General features: G+C 34.1%; 1 protein-coding gene across 3 annotated transcripts in view; it reads left to right on the top strand.

Moving 5' to 3' along the window:
* NALCN (sodium leak channel, non-selective) overlaps positions 1–18693 on the top strand; it is a 407611-nt gene that overhangs the window by 35558 nt on the left and 353360 nt on the right. For all 3 annotated transcript variants that reach the window (XM_054574357.1, XM_054574356.1, XM_054574358.1), the window contains exons 4-6: positions 528–611; positions 1750–1889; positions 1981–2109. In XM_054574357.1, coding sequence (XP_054430332.1) covers positions 528–611; positions 1750–1889; positions 1981–2109 — 353 coding nt within the window. The remainder of the gene's footprint in view (positions 1–527; positions 612–1749; positions 1890–1980; positions 2110–18693) is intronic.

Below are 18693 nucleotides of genomic sequence, written 5' to 3'. Positions count from 1 at the left end.
TTACATGTATAATCCCAATGAAAGATAAAGTCAATGTATCTTTTCTTTGAAAATGAAGACAAATTTCTTCTTCTTCACTTTTAGTTTAGCTTGAGGTGAACTTCTGGTTAATGTCCCACTTATGGTGGTTGATCCCACAGGTGTAAGTTACTTCACATTGACCACTGTGTGTTCTTGGTTCTTCAGTAAGATATCTGGTTTAGGATCAAGCTGCCTATTGAGTAGAATGGCCTTTGGTTCATTAAGTGGTAGAATTTGTGTGGCTAAGAGAAAAAGTAATGATGTTTTTCCTTTGCATACATTTAAAATTCTATATGCAAATTTCTTCAGTAACTTGTGTTTTACAAAAACTATTTTCCTTATATATAATGCTTTTTAAGTGCTAAAAGTATTTCTTTTGGAAGTTCAATTATAAAAAAAAAAACTGTGGGTAGCTTTTACTGTATTAACACTTGATTATTCCTTCTACAGATATTTTTTGAAATTATTCCTTTTTCCTGATAATGCCATCTACAATTTATTTTTAGGGGGATAGTTCCTATGTGAAAGATCGTTGGTGTGTTTTTGATGGATTTATGGTCTTTTGCCTTTGGGTTTCATTGGTATTGCAGGTAATTAAAAACTTTTAAATTGCAAGGGGGGACTTTCCTAAATTTGCTTTGAAAATCTAACTAGATTTATTAAAGAATATATATCAAATGTCACTGTGTATTTTTCTACATTATGTTATTTTAAATGTTTAATAAAAAAACTAACATTTTAATCACTCTCAATCACATTTGTGAATTATTTCTCAAGCAGAAATGAAAATAAATATAATAGGAAATTATTTTTATTGAACAGATATAAAAATATGTTCATTGAAATAAAGGAAAGAACTTGGGGTGAGATTTCAGTATTTGTGGAATAAAAAATTTGAATTTAAAAATTAAAATTCTAGTCTTTAATGTGACTGGATTTTCACTAAAAATAGCTAGAAATATATAGAGATACATTGGTATACATATTATCCAACATAAACATACTATATTTCAAATAGAAAATGCTTTACTACGAGAAATGGAGAACACATATTAAAAAGATTTAAAGAAGGAATTTAGTTGGAAAATGGTAGAATTCATTCCCATGAATTCAGTCTTAATTTTGCATTTAATTCAAGTAAAGTTGCTATATCCTTCATGAAAACATTCATAATAAAAGAAATCCACAGTTAATTCTGCACACTTATCATAGTGCTTATTGATGGTTTTATTTTTATAAAGCTCACCTCTGCAACAGTATAATTTATCTTGCATAGTAATGTATTCATTTTTCATTTAATAACTATTATATGATTGACAAACATTTTCTAATTATTGCTTTGCCTTTAAGTAAGTGGTACAATTCTTTTTCACATTTTTTTCATATCTCTAACCCTGTCTCCATTACTTCATCTTCTAGATATTCAAAAAGTTCCACACAAGAACATGATTAGTAAGGAAGACTTTGCGCACTTTTTCTATATTCCAAGTTAGCACTAAGAATTGGAAATGAACAAGATTAATGGAACTTTCATTAGTTTATGTATTTGTTTCTCTTAAGAGAGCTATAGCTTCAAAATGTCCTCAAAAGACAATTGATTTAAGTAGAAAATAATATAAGACAAAGTTCAGGGGGCAGGATGTAGCTCCTGATGCTTTCTGTATATGCCCTGACTACAAACCATGCTACAGAAAGTCTAAACTTGTTTACTCATCTTTAAATTTACAGGTATTTGAAATTGCTGATATAGTTGATCAAATGTCGCCTTGGGGCATGTTACGGATCCCAAGGCCACTAATTATGATCCGAGCATTCCGAATTTATTTCCGATTTGAACTACCAAGGACCAGAATTACAAATATTTTAAAGTAAGCACTGCTTTCACATGAGTTAAAAGGGAAAGTTTGTGACTCTTTTTTTGTTTGTTTGTTTAACTGTTTTATCTACTTTTTCTCCTAGACGATCGGGAGAACAAATATGGAGTGTTTCAATTTTCCTACTTTTCTTTCTGCTTCTTTATGGAATTTTAGGAGTTCAGATGTTTGGAACATTTACCTATCACTGTGTAGTAAATGACACAAAACCAGGGTAAGTTTATCTACTAACTGCATTTTAACCTAGGTGATTAACAAGGATGTTTTTGCAATTCTCATGAGAAAAACCTCTGTATCTAAATTTTAAAAAAGTTATTTATGTACTCTCTGTTCTCTATTCTCTACTTCAAAATTATTTTGTCCAGTTTTTAAAGACAAGTGTTCAAGACAAGTATTCAAGACAAGCCATACTGAAAACGATATAACCACTTGGCAAAGTAGATTAAGCAAATTTGAAGTATGTATTTAGAATTTTCCTCTGTGACAGAATGGAGAGTGTGCTACCATAACATCATCAGAGTAAAATAAAGTGACAATGGCAAGTGGTATAACTACTTCAAAATGAATTGGACAATTTCTTAAAAGTTGAACGGGCACCTACCATATCCCATTCATTCTATTCCAGGTGTCTAACCAAGAGAAATTAAAACATGTGCCCATGCAAAGATGTACACATAGTGACTTTATTTGTAATAGCCCACACTGCTATTTTCATCATCTGGGAAATGAATAAACAAATTGTGGTATATCTACATAGTGAATACTATTTGGCAATCAGTAGTATGAGATATCGTTATGTATGAGATATTGTTATAAATAATATCTTCAATGAATCTCAAAGTAAGTTTGCTGAGTGAATGAAGCCAGATGAAAAAGATTATATATTCAGAGACTTCCGGTCAAGTTGGAGATGCAGGTAGACACGTTTTGCCTCTTCCTGCAACCACAGAAAGAATTACAGCAACTGTATTTTACCACTATTTTACCATGTATAATGTGAACCCACTTTTTAGTACTAATTCCTATGTATGATATGATTTAGTACTAATTCCCTTGTATGGTATTATGTGGTATAATTCATACCATACATGGGAATTAGTACTACCCATGTATAATGCACATCCTTATTTTTCCTTCAAAAATTTGGGCAAAAAAGTGCACATTATACATGGCAAAATATGATAGATCTCAAAACAAATAGCACCAAAAACATCAAACTGTATGGAAGTCGGGCAACTAAGGATTTAAAGATGCAACATTCATCCAGACAGGTAGGAGGGGTAGAGTCATAGAGAAGGGCCGAGAGATGTGGAGACACTGTGGCACAGAGAGGTGGTGGTGGCAGAATGACTAGTCCCACATTCACGTGTGGTGGATAAAAATCAGGAGGGATACCTTGGGAGTGAGTGATCCTCACCCCAGGCTAGACTGCACATCCCAGGGTTCTAGCTCTGGGAAGATAAATCCCCATAACTTCTATCTGTAAAAAACAGTGGTGGTTGAGGAAGTGGAAGAAACTATTGGATTTTAAGGAGACTCCATTTAAAGAGGCTGCCATGGACTTAGAATATATACAAACCCACCCACTCTGGGCTTCAACACCAGAGCATCAGCTGGAAGGACACTGGTCCCATATGGGAAGTGGGTGAAGTGACGAAAAATGAGGTGAGTGCCAGGCAAACCTCCAAAAGCCAAGCAGTGACATTGTCTTCTCTCTGAACCAGCACCCCCCTCACAGAGCCATAAAGTAGTGAAGCAGGTTGCCCTTCCCTGGTTATTACCTGAGCTCCACCCCACAGAATTTACAATTTTTCTACAATAGGTCATGATACTAAAGGAGTCAAAGCAGTTCTACCTAATACACAAAAACAAACACAGGGAGGCTGCCAAGTTGAGGAGACAAAGAAATGCGGTCTAAATGGAAGAACAGAACAAAACTGCAGAAAAAGAACTAAACAAAATGGAGATAACCAACATATCAGATGCGAAGTTCAAAATACTGGTGATCAGGATGCTCAAAGAACTAATTGAGTACAGAAACAACATAAAGGAAGAAATGAAGGTTACACTAAGTAAAATAAAGAAAAAAACTACAGGGAACCATCAGTGGAGGGGAGGAAGCCAGGATTCAAATCAATGATTTGGAACATAAGGAAGAAATAAACATTCAACCAGAACAGCAAGAATAAAAAAGAAATTTAAAAAATGAGGATAGTATAACGACCCTCTGGGATATTTCCAAATGTACCAACACCTAAATAGGTATTCCAGAAGAAGAGGAAGAGACAGAAAACTTATTTGAAAAAATAATGAAAGAAAACTTCCCTAATTTGGCCAAGGAAATAGACATACAAGTCCAGAAAGTACAGAGAGTCCCAAACAAGTTCAACCCAAAGAGGAACACACCAAGACATCATAATTAAAATGCCAACAGCTAAAGAGAATCTTAAAAATAGCAAGAGAAAAGCAGAGAGTTACCTACAAAGGAGTTCCTGTAAGACAATCAGCTGATTTCTCATAAGAAACTTTGCAGGCAAGAAGGGACTGTCAAGAAGTAGTCAATGTGATAGAAAGGAAGGACTTAACAACTTAGATTACTCTATTCATCAAAACTCTCATTTAGATGGAAGGACAGATAAAGTACTTCCCAGAAAAAGTAAATCTGAAGGAATTCATCATCACCAAGCCAGTATTACATGAAATTTTAAAGGGATTTACTTAAGAAAAAGAAGAATATCAAAGCTATGAACATTAAAAAGACAACAAACTCACAACTATCAACAGCTGAATCTAAAAAAGCAACCTAAGCAAACAACCAGAACAGGAACAGTTATCAGGTAGGAGGAGGAATGAAGAGAATGGGGGAAAAGTTTCAGGGATTAAGAAGCATAATTGGTAGGTACAATATAGACAGAGAGGTTAAGAATAGTGTAAGAAATGGAGAAGCCAAAGAACTTACATGCATGATCCATGAGCATAAACTAGGAGCAGGGTATGCTGGAAGGAAGGGAGGTACCAGAGAGAAGGGAGCAAAGAGAGAAAAAGTAGGATAACTGTAATAGCATAATCAATAAAATATATTTTTAAAAAGATTCAGAAAAAGGAAAAAATGAAGAAAGAAAAATCATTAAAAAATAAAAAGATAAAAAGATTATACATTCTGTTAGTCCATTTATATAAAATTTTAGAAAATGCAGTCCTTTCAATAATGATAGAAAGGAAATCAGTGGTTGCTTGGGGAAAAGCGTTGAGGTAGAGAAATAGATAACCAAGGAACGCAAGGGAATCTTTGGGATTGGTCAGTATGTTTGTTATCTTGACTATGGTTCTGTACATATTTCAAAGTTTATTAAATTGTATATTTTAATACAGAGTGTGACAAAACTAGGTTTATAGTTATTCATATGGAAAATTATACAATAGTTAATAAATAACAATACAAGAATAAACTGTTTTGTGTACTCAACTGTTAACCTACTTTTGCCCCACTCTGTATATACAGTTTATTATATGTTAAATATACCTTATTAAACTGTTTGGAAATGTTTTAGTATAGAATAGAAATTCAATTTTCTTAATATAGTTAATTGTCTTACTACTATTTATTGTGTGCTATTACCCACTGAATTTGATGCTACCTTTCTCATTGATGAATTCCCTGTCTATGTTTGGATCTGTAACTATGGTTGCTACTGCTTGATAGATCTGTTTATATTTTCATCAATATCACTCTCTGTAACTCATCTAAATTATAACCTGGTTTTATATATGAGGCTACATTTCCAGTTTCCAGACTTACATAGTCTCAGACCCCTATCTTCCGCCTCATATGCCAGTAAAACCCAAACTCCCAGATACTGGATATTAGCTCCTATTCATAAGACCATTTTGCCAATTCATGTCCTTTCCTCTCTCCAGTTTTTAATTCCTTGTTATGTTTTGACATTTGGAATGTGTTTCTCTTTCTTGTGAGCCTGAAATTTTTAAAAGTTATCATTTATCCAACAGCTCTAGTTGTTGGTAGTGGAACAAACAGAATTTAATGTAGTCCATCTTGCCAGAACTAACATACTGGTACTCATAGCATTTTTTTTTCTATTTTCTTCATTACACTGTGAGGTCATTAAGGACACATATAGCAAAAAGTGGAGAATATTCATTTTCTAACTGCCAGTGCCTAGTATCCTAGCATAGAATAAGTACTTGGTAGCTATTTATTGAAGACATGGTTGATGAAGAAGAAGAAAAAATAAAAAATAGAAAGAAATACAAGTTGCTAAAGGAAAAAAAAGAAGAAATGATTAAAACATTGAAAAGCAATATTGAAATTAGAAAAAAGCAATAGATTGGTACAAACACAGGGTAGGAAATTTAAAGGAAATGGTAAAGGAGTTCATTGTGTGGGTGACGGAAGAGACAGATGCATGAACAAAACAAGTAGGCAGTATTTTTTAAGAGTGTGTAGGTTGTAGAATATGTCTAGATTGTTCCATGAATGAATACAAAGATGGAAAAAGATGTTGTGTGGGCGGGAGATAATAGACACAGAGGTGGAAAACAGAGAAAGCTTCTGGATAAGAAAGCAACTGTGTTAGAGCAGCCGTGAGTTCAGGGGGCTGGTTTAAAGTAACCAGTTCATTGAAAAACAAGTCAGAATGTGAGAATTCTAAAACTTGTTAATATTGCTAGAAGATCAGGTATCATGCTGGCAAGCTACACTTTGACACATAAAATATAATACCAATTGGGAAGGCATACCTGAGTAACTTCTGAACTCACAGTCCTTGAATAACATCAGTTAAGTACTCTTTACCATCTCCATACTATACTCTGTATGAAGAAATAAATATCTTTGAAAAAATATTAAAAGATAGTTATTGTCTTTGTATTATCTTTTGTATTCTGACTATTAGCTTCAGTTCATCTTTTATCCTAAAAATGGAGTTCACTTTGAAAAATTTCACAAATGGTGGCAGAGTTTTCAGTTAATCGAGACAGCAGTTATGAACGAATGTCTACATTTTCTCTTTTATTTGTAAGATCTGCTCAATAGAAATATGTACATACACATATATTTTGCCTTCTCTTTATGTGTTCTTAGTTTATTATTTGAGAAAATGCATAACTAGCCACATAGTGGTAATGTTGCTCATAAAATATTTTCATTAGTTTGATGGTCTATTTCAAGGACCAATGATTTATACAATTTTTCTTTTAATTTTCAGTTCCGTAGAAGCTGTTTTGAGTCCCACTCATAAGCAGAAAAACTGTTGATAGTATTTTACAATTATTTCCATCCCAGACATTAATTTACCTATTATTTAAAAGACTCAAAGAATGTCTAAAGTCAAAATGAAATGCATAAAAATCCCAATTAAATTTTCAACTTTTTTGTTTCCTTTTGTTGCTTATTAACTAGAAATTTCTCATAAACGTTGCTGAATCAGAAGTTAAGCTACAGTATATTGGTTCTTTGTACAGCAGTCAGTGTTGCCTTTGGCATTATGACCGCATTTCCCTTCATTGTTGTCCTTTAACAATCGTTCCAGTTTCTGCTTTATTGATTTGCATGCACTATACTAAAGTATTGAGAGAGTTTTCAGGTGGAGAAGTGTCTGTTCAGAGGTCTGTAAATCCTGGGTTTTACGGCTGACCTTTGGAATTGATAATTATGTTTAATCTGTTAGGCAAACAGGATGAATACAGAAAGAACTCAAAACACACAGTTGTGCTCTCAAATGGAGCTGATTTCTTTTAAAACAGATAGAAGGGAATCTTAGCTATGTCCACAATAACATTACTAGTAAAACTTTAGGTTCTTTTCCAGTAATGAATGGTGACCCTGAGGCAGTATGGAGCAAGTAATAATATTTAACTAAGCAGAGCAGTTCATAAACTAAAGAAAATTGAGAAGAGCAATGGCCTGTGGCAGAAACAAGCATGCAAATTGCCAATATGATGGCAGAAATCTCCCCTGGCTTAAAAAGGGAATTGTAAGAATTATCCGTTAAGTGAAATAGAAGCAAAGACTTACCTGACACCTTATTATCATTCTTTAGAAAAGAGTGAAATTTATTCATAGCTGAATATGAAATAATGAATTTTTTCCCAAGAGTGAGATAATGAAAAAAACTTTGAGGTAAGTTAACATTTACTATATAAAAATAAACATAGTATACTTTAATACTTTTAGCGTAGTATAGTATATGTAAAATTTTACTATACAGAGAGCAGAGACCAGAAGTTCAGGTAAATATTGGTGATGGCTGGGCCGTTAGTTTTAAGAACCAAAGGTATGGGACCACACATCACAGATGCCTAGAGCAATACTTGGTGTATCTCTGTTGTTTCAGAGTAATTACTAAGAGTTTCTGTTTTCATCTTAGGAGATTCTCAGTATAGACAAAACTTTCTATGATTACCCTGACTGGGGCAGCTTATATGGGGCTTGTTGTCATTTTATAAAATCACTAAGACTTAGACTAGAGACAACGTAAACTTGGATATTTGGCAGTTTTCTAGTTCTGGTCGAAATGAAATTAAACTGTACTCTTCAGTAAGTTGAATAATAAATAAATTATGCCTTATGTTATATTTACAAAATAATGACTTTTTTAAAATGGGAAGGTCAGAAGAATTAAAAATAGAAACAGTGGAACTTAGAATATTAAATTTTAATTAATGGACATTATCAAGGAAAAATTTTATAGAATATATAAAATTGTAAGTGCCTCCAATTTATGCAAAAGTCTGTAAAATCTTTTTTTTATTTTTTAATGTTCAGTTACACTTGTCCTCCTTTTTCTCCCATTACTCTCCCTGCCCTGCCCACCTCTCCCACATTCAATCCTTCCCACCATTGTCCTTGTCCAGGGGTCTTTTATAAATATTATATTTAAATTTCCTTTGAAAGGATGAAGAGCGACTGCTACATTTAACTTACAGAATTCATGAAAAGATGTCTCCCAAGTGAAAAACATAAGAACAAATTTGGATAAATGCATAGTGGAAACATTCTCTTTAAAGCATTTAAGTAAGAAATGAAAATACTTTGATGGTGCATGTAGAATTCTAATTAAATTAGTAGCAACATTTATGGAAAATTTTTATACCTCAGATATTTTGCTTATATAACTGATTTTTAGAACAACCCAAAAGGAATTATTTTCCCCATTTTTCATATGAGGACACAGTCCCAAAGAGGTTAAATAATATGTCAAGTGTAAGTGAGAGGGCCAGGATTTAAACTCATATCTAATTTGAGAGTCCATGTTTGTTCTGCCACTTGAACAATTTCTGCAATATTCTCATCCCAAATTCATACACCTATATACACATACAGATTAACATACATATACAAAAACTTTTTATAGTATGTCATAGAGAAATTTAATGTCCATATTACACCTGGTTTCTATCCTTATTAGATGTGATATTTCAGGGGATTCAATTTCATATGAGTCTGTGAAATAGTGATATGTAATACATCTCTTTTAAAATTTTACATATCTATCTCAAGGATGGACACAGACAATAGTGTGGTGAAGGCCGAGGTGAGACTTGGGGGTGAAGGTGGGCAAAGAGGGAGAAATGAGAGACATCTGTGTTAACAATAAAGTAAATTGTGAACCACCTGAGTCACCAGTTAAATCGACCTTTCAGTGTGATAATTAAAAAAAAATTAAACATAAAATATTTCAGAATAATCTGAATTCCCAGATAAAAATTAATGCCAGCGTGATTTCTACCAAAATAGCAAAAGCATTCGCTAGTCTTCAGTATGATAAAACCCTTACAATTTGTAAAAGGGTCTACAAGTGATTTTTTTTATCAATTACAATATAGTACTTCTTTTAATCTTATGTTTACTTCCTCCAAAAAGGATAATGAAATAAGTTAGGTCATTAGTTTTTTATATATTATAAGTGCTACATAACCTTTATTGAACAATTGATATAGGCTATTTTCTTATTTAATACTCATAAAAATCAGTTAAGTTATGTTCTCTTTTTACACTCTTACCTTACAGCCAAAGTCATTGAAATTCAGGGAGGTTAAATTTGATGTCCAAGATGGAACAGCTTATGACTGAAGTGGAATTTAAGCCCAGTTTTCTATGACACTAATTTCTAGGCTTTTAAATATTCAACACTAATTTGGTCAAAATATATAAATTATCTTCAATAAGTACATCCAAAATATTTAAATAAAACATTCAGTTACAAGGAGAACATGCTTAGGAGATAAGTTCTAAATGAGGTGTATGAATAGGTGGTTAATGCTAAATATTTTAGGATTGAAATCTGAAATGATGTATGGGAACTTCTGAATGTACTATGTGAATTTGAAATGGGAGCCCTGCCAACTCAGCCCATCTCAATAGTGTTTACTGTAATTGTCCTGTAGAAATCATATGTAGTATCATTTAGATATCTCAGGTTCAACTGGACCAGCCTGCCTCCCTCCTCCTGTCCCTTCAAAGAAGCCACAGTGACATTCGATGACTGTAGCAGCACTAGCAGCACATTTTGAGAATTCATTTCTGGGATTAGATCTCTCTGATAAAGAAAATCACCTGGGGAACTTGGTAAATATGTGGACATCAAGATCCATCTGTGGATTTGTATTTGTAAGGCTGCGTTTTTCAGAATCTGACCTGGTTAGTAATGTGACTTAAAACCTCAGTTTTACCTTAAAACTCCCAAAGATATATTGTAGAGTAGAGCACAAAATTTGCATGGCTTTTTAAACGATAAATCTTGAGTCTTCAAGGAAATGTCAAGCTTTTAGCTAACTGCTCTGGCTGTACCTGGTAGTGAATTGAGTATCCTCTTCCCTTACAGATATTTCCCTAAAATGTTTAAGTAGCATCAGAGGTAATTAGAGTCTCTTGTCATTCTTGCAAAGAAGCCAGTTTTCCACGTATTCTTGGAACTGCAGGGCAATCATCATTTTTTTTTTTTTTTTGTAATTCATTCAGTGACTCATTTATTTTTAGGTCTAGCGATTGTATTGGACAAGTGTACTTTGTGGTTGATGTCTGGGGATAGTTTTGGCACTTTCTAAATTCTTCCCTGGCCTTCACTTTCTTTTAACTTTTATTCTTTTTACTTCATTTTATTTTTTCAATTACAGTTTATATTCGATAATATTTTATATTAGTTTCAGGTGTATAGCATAAACAAATTAACAAATTTGAAACAAGACTTATAGAGAACAGACTGATGGTTACTAGATGGGAGGTGGATTTGGTGGACTGGGTGAAAAAGGTAAAGAGATTAAGAAGTACAAATTGGTATTTACAAAATAGTCATGGGATATAAAGTCAGTTCAGGAAATAGAGTCAATAATATTGTGATAACTATGTATGGTGCTGGAGGTACTGGAAATATCAAGAACACTGTAAAGTATATGATTGGCCTTTACTTTTAATGTAATTCCATGTTCTTACCATTGTGGAACCCATGGCTTCATTTGACTATCTCAAAAGGATGGAAGCCTGCTGGGGTGAGAAAAATTGTTGCTCTTCAGCCATATACTCAGCCAAACCACATCCAAGAAACACAAATATTTTAAGCTCTTAATAAGTATAAGGAACTTTATATTCACAATTGCTAATTCATAAAGTGATCTCATACATTAGGTATTCTGACCCTCATGAGAAAGGAGAGGAAATAGCTCCTTGCCACACATTAATTAATTGGTAAAGTCACCAACTAAAGTCTTATATGCTTGACCTCATATTCTGGTGGCTATTTTCTGTCATGCCAACTCACTCCTTATAGATAACTCCTCACCCTGGATCTTTGAGTTCCTGAAGCAAAAAGAGAAGAATTATTGCTCCAGAAGCTCTTGACCTAGATTTGAAATGTCAAGGGTAGTGGATTTGTATTTAAACCTCAAAACAGTTTTGACATTTTCAGCTTGGAGCTGATCAGTGTTTCTTCTGTGTTCTGATAGTTTACTGCTCTAATATTCTTTTTGAATACTTTCTTTGTCTCATCCTGCCTCAGATGCCAGTCTTCTGGCTGCTGTCACAGGGTCATCCCTTATCAATGTTGGCAAAGTAGTGAGTAATACAGTTGAAGCAAATTTGGAGAAAATATATAATTAAAAATTATACAGATATAATAAAGTACAATGACTAAAATACTTTAAAAATTGAAATGACATATTATTCAAATTTTGGTTCATGATGAATTCAGTTATTTATGGCTTTTACCTATCTAGCCATTCAAGAAAGGATGAGAAAAAGGAAAAATCACATTAAAATAATCTGTTTAATAGTAAGGGGAAATTTATTTTCTATTTCTTAGAAAATGTGCCAGATTTACTTGTTTATAAAAAGAGGTGTTATGTCAATATTACTTTCCGTTATTTTTGGACTATTTATCTTGTCTTGGAGTCCCTCTAAAGATCCAAGCCAAGTAATTAAAAGTTTTCAAAAATCAATAAATAATTTCATCTCTGCAAATTCCAGAATGGGATTAATTTCCCAAAGCACCCGCATTAGAATTCAGGCCAAGTCATATGAGTTTTTAATTAATCCTGAAAGAGGAGACCAAATAGGAGTGAAAATGAAGCCAAATGAGTCTCTGGAGTAAACTTTAAAGGCGGGTAACAGCCATAGCAAGTTCATTGCCAGCATGTGCAATAAGAGGGACAATTCATGCCCACGACTTACCAAAGAGGCAGGCTATGACTTAAGGTAATACTATTCTCCCAGGTGCAAAGATTGTGTATGTGTCCTTATTTTTTTTTCCGGTATCCAAATCTTCAGGTCAGTAGTCTAAAAAATTGTTTGGCACAGTAAAAACTGCTTATTTACAACCCCTGAGAAAAAAGTTGTGAATAGCTACAGCCACCAATGAAAGAGTAAAAATGTTCTCTTTCTCTTCCTGCCCCCTCTCTTTCTCTGTCTCCTGTGCACAAACCGAGTTTGACATTTACACTTTCCAGGATGCCGTTGTGTATCCTGCCCTAGAACTAGTGTCTGTTGATCCTTTAATAGTCACTCCAAGCATCAACAACACTGGAAGTTTTTCCCAAAACTACTCACCATTCACCACTAGCAGTCATATGTAATGTATCTACTTTATGTTTTTATAACATAGTGAGCATAGAGATAGATTTTAAAGCATTCACTGTGCTCTACTGTGGGCATTACTTTTCTTTTATTCTCTCTCATGGTAGACAGTGGTCTCTAAATTTGAAATATCTTCTTAGTCATCTCTATTTTTGGCATGTTGTGTGGCATAGAATTGACCTGTCAAAAATAATTATTTTGAATGAAAGATGATGCAAGTGAAATAAAGTTATCCCAGTAAGAATATGGGAAAAACAATTTCTGGAAAAGGCTGAATACGTGTAGCTATGTTCATAAGTGACAGTAATTACAAAAGGCCAACACTAAATGCATTGCAATAAGCAGTGACAGCAGTTTTACATCAGTAGGAAAGGATGATATGATGAGTAATGAAAAGATTTGAAAATAGCATCTTGAGCTATTACATTTGACATTGGTGAGTCTTATGGATAGAAGAGAACAGAATACAATGGTGCACATGGTTTCATTCTAATCATTTTATATGAATGTGTTATGAGGTCATTCTTGGAACTGGTTTTTAATTGGTTGTTCATTTTACAGATGAGGAAACTGAGGCTGAAATGGTTAAAGTGAATTGCTAGAGGTAGTTAAGTTGGTTAATCACTGAAGTGAGGTGATACTCCTTGTGTTCCAATATACTGGCCAATGTTCTGTGCCATCAGAAATAATAATTAGTCCTGGCTTGTGTGGCTCAGTGGATTGAGTGCTGGCCTGTGAACCAAAGCATCTCGAGTTCGATTCCCAGTCAGGGCACATGCCTGGGTTGAGGGCCAGGTCCCCAGTAGGGGCGCACTAGAGGCAACCACACATGGATGTGTCTCTCCTTCTCTTTCTCCCTCCCTTTCCTTTTTTCTAAAAATGAATAAATTTTAAAAATTTAAAAAATAAATAATAATTAACAAATCATAAAATTCTAAAGTACTAAGAAGTTGTTTAGAGCTGTTATTAAACAATTTTAGCAATGAGCTGAGAATAAATATTCTTAGATCTCAATTTTTTACATGTTATTTGTAAATAAATATTTGGTTAATAATTATTAAAAATATATGCCATGCAAATATTTAAAGCTTTTTGAGAAACAACGGCTCTGAGTATTCCTAGTACTCCTTTTGAAATATGGAAACTATTACAGCCAGAAATGTAAAAAATTGAAAAAGCATGCCTATATTTAGATATCATGTGGAAATGATTGTGTAAAAATACTGGGTTCTAGTTGTTGAAGAGTTTCTTCTGTAGTTCTTTAAAAATAAATAGATAAATCAGTCGATCAATCAAATTTAAATAATGGTGAAAAGAAAGACACATTCATTCATTTACTCAGAAAATAATTATTAATTATTTACTATGTATTAAGATTCTTCAGAGAAACATAATCAATAGGGTATATAAATAGAGTGAAATAGATTTATTTTAAGGATTGGCTCTTGTGACTGTGGGGCTATCAATATCAAATTCTTTAGAGCAGATCAGCAAGCTGGAAATTTTAGCAAGAGTTGATATTGCAGTCCTTAGTCCAGAGGCAGTCCGGAGGTAGAATGCCTTCTTCTTTGGAGGACTTCAATCTTTTTTTTCTTAAGGCTTTCAACTAATAGGATGAGCCCTACCCACATTACGAAGGGTAATCTGCTTTATTCAAAGTCTACTGATTTAAATGTTAATCACATCTAAAAACTTCCTTCACAGCAGTTTTTAAAGTGGTGTTTTACCAAACAACTGGGCACTACAGTATAGTTAAGCTCACACAGAAATTTAACCATCACAGGCTATGTGTCAGGGATTTTATGATAATGGAGGTTACCGTGGGCTACAGTCAAGTTCAGAAGATATGCAGTAAGTGACCACACAATCATGAATTTCACATATTCCAGATGCCAGAAATGAAAAGTGTGGGCACTTTGTAAAGTTATAGGAGGAAAATATAACCCCTCTGTGGGACTTAGGGTGACATTCAAGCTAAGAAAGTGACGTTAAGGCTGGGTCTGCAGGCTAAACATGGGGTTAACCAAGAACAAATGAGAGGACAGATTTCTAAGTAGAAGACAAGGCCCTGAAGTAGAAAAAGCACACCAAGAGCTGGGAGAAGGCCAACATGTTTGTATACTAGGACCTGTGGGGTAAGAGGAGGGGCGAGATCCTTCAATGTCTTATAGATCATATTAAAGATTTGTCATTGACAGACTTAATGTAAGACAATCATGATGAAAAGTCTCTCTAGATGCTAAGGGATAAATGGATCCGAAAAGCTGAGTGGATACAGGATGACAAGAGAGGAAGTTAGATAGGGTGCATGTGAGAGGTGGAGATGGAATCAACCTCTGAATCAATCAACTGAATAAACTCAAAAGATGTTTTGGGAGATACTTAGAGGAACATAATGATTAATCATTAGGGTTGATGGAAAAGTAGATATCAGGTGATTCCAGTATTTTAAACTTGCTCAACCCTGGATGACGGTGGTATGGTGCAACTTGATATGAGAAGGAATGTTGGTGAGAAAGTCAGAGTTCAGAATGGGGTAGAGTCATTGGTACTGGTGGTATAGCCAAAGGGAGAGATCTAATAAGCAGTTGGCCACATAGCTCTGAGGCTCTACAATGTCATCTAGGACAAGAGAGAATAGAAACTGTGGAAGTGGACCTGACTGCATAGGGAGAAAACATCATGAAAAAGAGATGAAGGCCAAGGACCAACGTCAGAGCAACTCAGTATTTAAAAGTCCATTATAGGTCCTGCCTGGTGTGGCTCAGTGTATTGAGCACCGGCCTGTGAACAAAAGGGTTGCTGGTTCGATTCCCAGTCTAGGGCACGTGCCTGGGTTGCAGGCCAGCTCCCCAGTAGAGGTCACATAAGAGGCAACCACACATTGATGTTTTTCACTCTCTCACTCTCCCTATCCCTCTCTAAAAATAAATAAATAAAACCTTAAAAAAACAAAGGTCCATTATAGGAGGAAGAGATGGAAAAGGAGAATGATCTGATAAATTTAGACAAAGCCAGCATCTTCAAAGCCAGCATCTCAATGCATCTCTCTGAGCCTTTCTTCCATAGCCACATCTCTCTCTAACCATAAGTAGAAAAGGTTTCTTAATTCTATGGACCTGTGATCAGATTTGACCCACCTATATAATCCAGGATAATCACCAAAACTCAAGATTTTTAACCTTGTTCACATATGTAATTTTAATTCTTTTTTTGCCATGTAACATAAAATATTCACAGGAGATTAGAATGGGGACATTTTTAGGGCCTATTACCAAAACAACTATGCAGAGCACTGCTGAGAGGTCACAGAAGTTAAAAACTAAAAATTTTCTAATTAGAGATTGCACTTGGAAATAAGAGCAATTCCAGAGGATTGGAGGTCACAAAAATGGGCTGACAAATTAAATTAGGAAGGGTACAAGTAGATAGTTTTTCAAGAAATATGACTTTGAGTAATAAATGCAGGTTTTGAAACCCTCTTTAGCATGCATGGATACTTATTATGACTGGGAGAATTATTGTCTATATTAAGACTTGGCTGGTTGTAACAAGAATTCTATTCCTCTAATTGCGGAGAGCTTCTTGTTCTATTGTGACTATCTAAGGGAAAATGAACAAGGGAATAATTAACATCAACAAATAAAAGTAAAATCTGGAAGATTTCTTTTTAACTGAGAAAGTAAAACTAAAATATATTCTGAAATTCGACATTCATTTCCACTTTTAAAAAGGGTTATTAGCATGTGGTTTTAAATGCATGTGTTCCAGAGCAATTAATCACCTAATAAATGTCTCTAAAAAGCATTTGCCAATAGCTTGATGTTGGCAAAAATAATGTTTCACATCTGCTGCCTCTGGAGCCCAAAGATTTCATAATATCTGCATTGGATAGGATTGTGCTTCAAATGAGAATTGGTGTTAATATGAAGGAAGAAATTGAGTCAAAAAAGAAAAAAATACTCTAATATTTATAAATTAATGAAATCATAATCATGATAGTTAAGAATTATTGAGTGACTAACTTATTTCCAGCAATTGTCTGGGAGTTATGCATAAACTCATTGTACATTAGCTCATTTAATCATTAAACCACCCCTAAAAGTCAGTGCAGTTGTGGAAACTGAGGCAGTACATGTCAGAGTTAGGGTTTTAATTTATGCAGTTTACTAATATCTAACTATTAATAACAATAGATCACACTTAGCACTTATTGTCTACCAAGTACTTATTTAAATATTTTACAGGTATAAACCTTTACATTTCTCATCACACCCTTATTGGGTAGGCATTTTCCTGTCATCTCACTGAAGAAGAAACAGACACAGAGAGGTAAAGTCTCAGATGTAACAGAGTGGCTAAACTAAAAATCACACCCAGTGAACTAGCTCCAGAGTCCAATAGCTTATCCAAATAGCTGAAAGATGAGGGTTTTTTTTTTTGAAACTTTTTCATGTAGACAGTGTTTTCTCAGACACTGTTGCTATTGTCTTTTTAATATATCAGCAATGAAAGCAAAACATTTTTGATGGGCTAGTAAAATCTTCCCTCTCTGAACTTTATAATTTACCTTTCTCAAGTATAAATACAATGTTTGGTGATCTGTAAAGTTTTTTTCAGCTGTATAATTCTGTGAACAAAATGCTTTTGGTATCACAGGTCAAAATTTCTTCTATTCTTTTGATAAGCATTTATTGTTGTGTTTTTAAGTGCCAGAATTTATGCTACAATTTATTGTTCTAATTAATACTAATTATTTATAATAGGCATTTATTGAGTACTTGCAGCATGCTAGGTGCTATTCTGAGTGAATCACTTGGTGCATTTATTTTAATCCTTACATAAGCTTCCCTTTCTATTATGATTACTACCCCTATTTTACTGGTGAGAAAACTGAGCTTAGAAACATTTAGATCTTCAGTCAAGTCACACAACCAGTAAATGGCAGAGCTTTGGATCAAATCCAGCAAGCCTTACTCTGAAACTCGAAGCCCAGTCTCCCTACCATCTTTTTTGCATGTATGGTATGTGGGTAGAACCACATCAGAAACATGGAGTCAGATTTTAGCAAAAATGGATCATTTGGCCTACATATAAAAGTGTGAAATAAGGAGAAATAAGTGATGTGTCTGCCTAAAGTCATATCTTTCTGACAAAATGAAGTTGTAATTTTCACAATTAGAGCTGTTCCTTGGGGTTTGTTTGTGTAGTCCAAAGTGGCAGCTTAAAATGTGACTAGAGAAAACAGTTATTTAAACACTTACTCCCTGAGATGTATAGACATATTTTCTCTCTTGAAGCTAACAGAATTCTGAAGGAATAAGCATAGGGGTCATCTGAGATGTGGATGAGGCTTTTGGAGATTGGTTTATAACTAAGAACTGGGCAAGGTATCACCAGGCATCATGGGTGTGTGTGTGTGTGTGTGTGTGTGTGTGTGTGTGTGTGTGTAACATTGAATGTGTGTTTGTGGGTGGCCTCAAGCAGCTAAAGGATTGTATAGAATTATATGTCAGACTTTAGAAAAAGCCTATTATATAGCAGCCAATATAATATAAGGAGGTATTAAAGAACAGAAATATGACCCAACAAGTCTGCTTCAATTTCGCCATAAAGTGAGGGAACAGAGACTATCCTAAGGTTGATCCCCATTTAGGAAATGCCTACAAATATTTATGTAGTGGGAAATGACATAATAAATAAAATCATGGG

This window comes from Pteronotus mesoamericanus, unplaced genomic scaffold (genome assembly GCF_021234165.1).
Source record: "Pteronotus mesoamericanus isolate MK-2021 breed Mesoamerican mustached bat unplaced genomic scaffold, CSHL_Meso_final contig_26, whole genome shotgun sequence".
NCBI lineage: Eukaryota > Metazoa > Chordata > Mammalia > Chiroptera > Mormoopidae > Pteronotus > Pteronotus mesoamericanus.
This window is presented reverse-complemented; position numbering and strand designations above follow the sequence as displayed.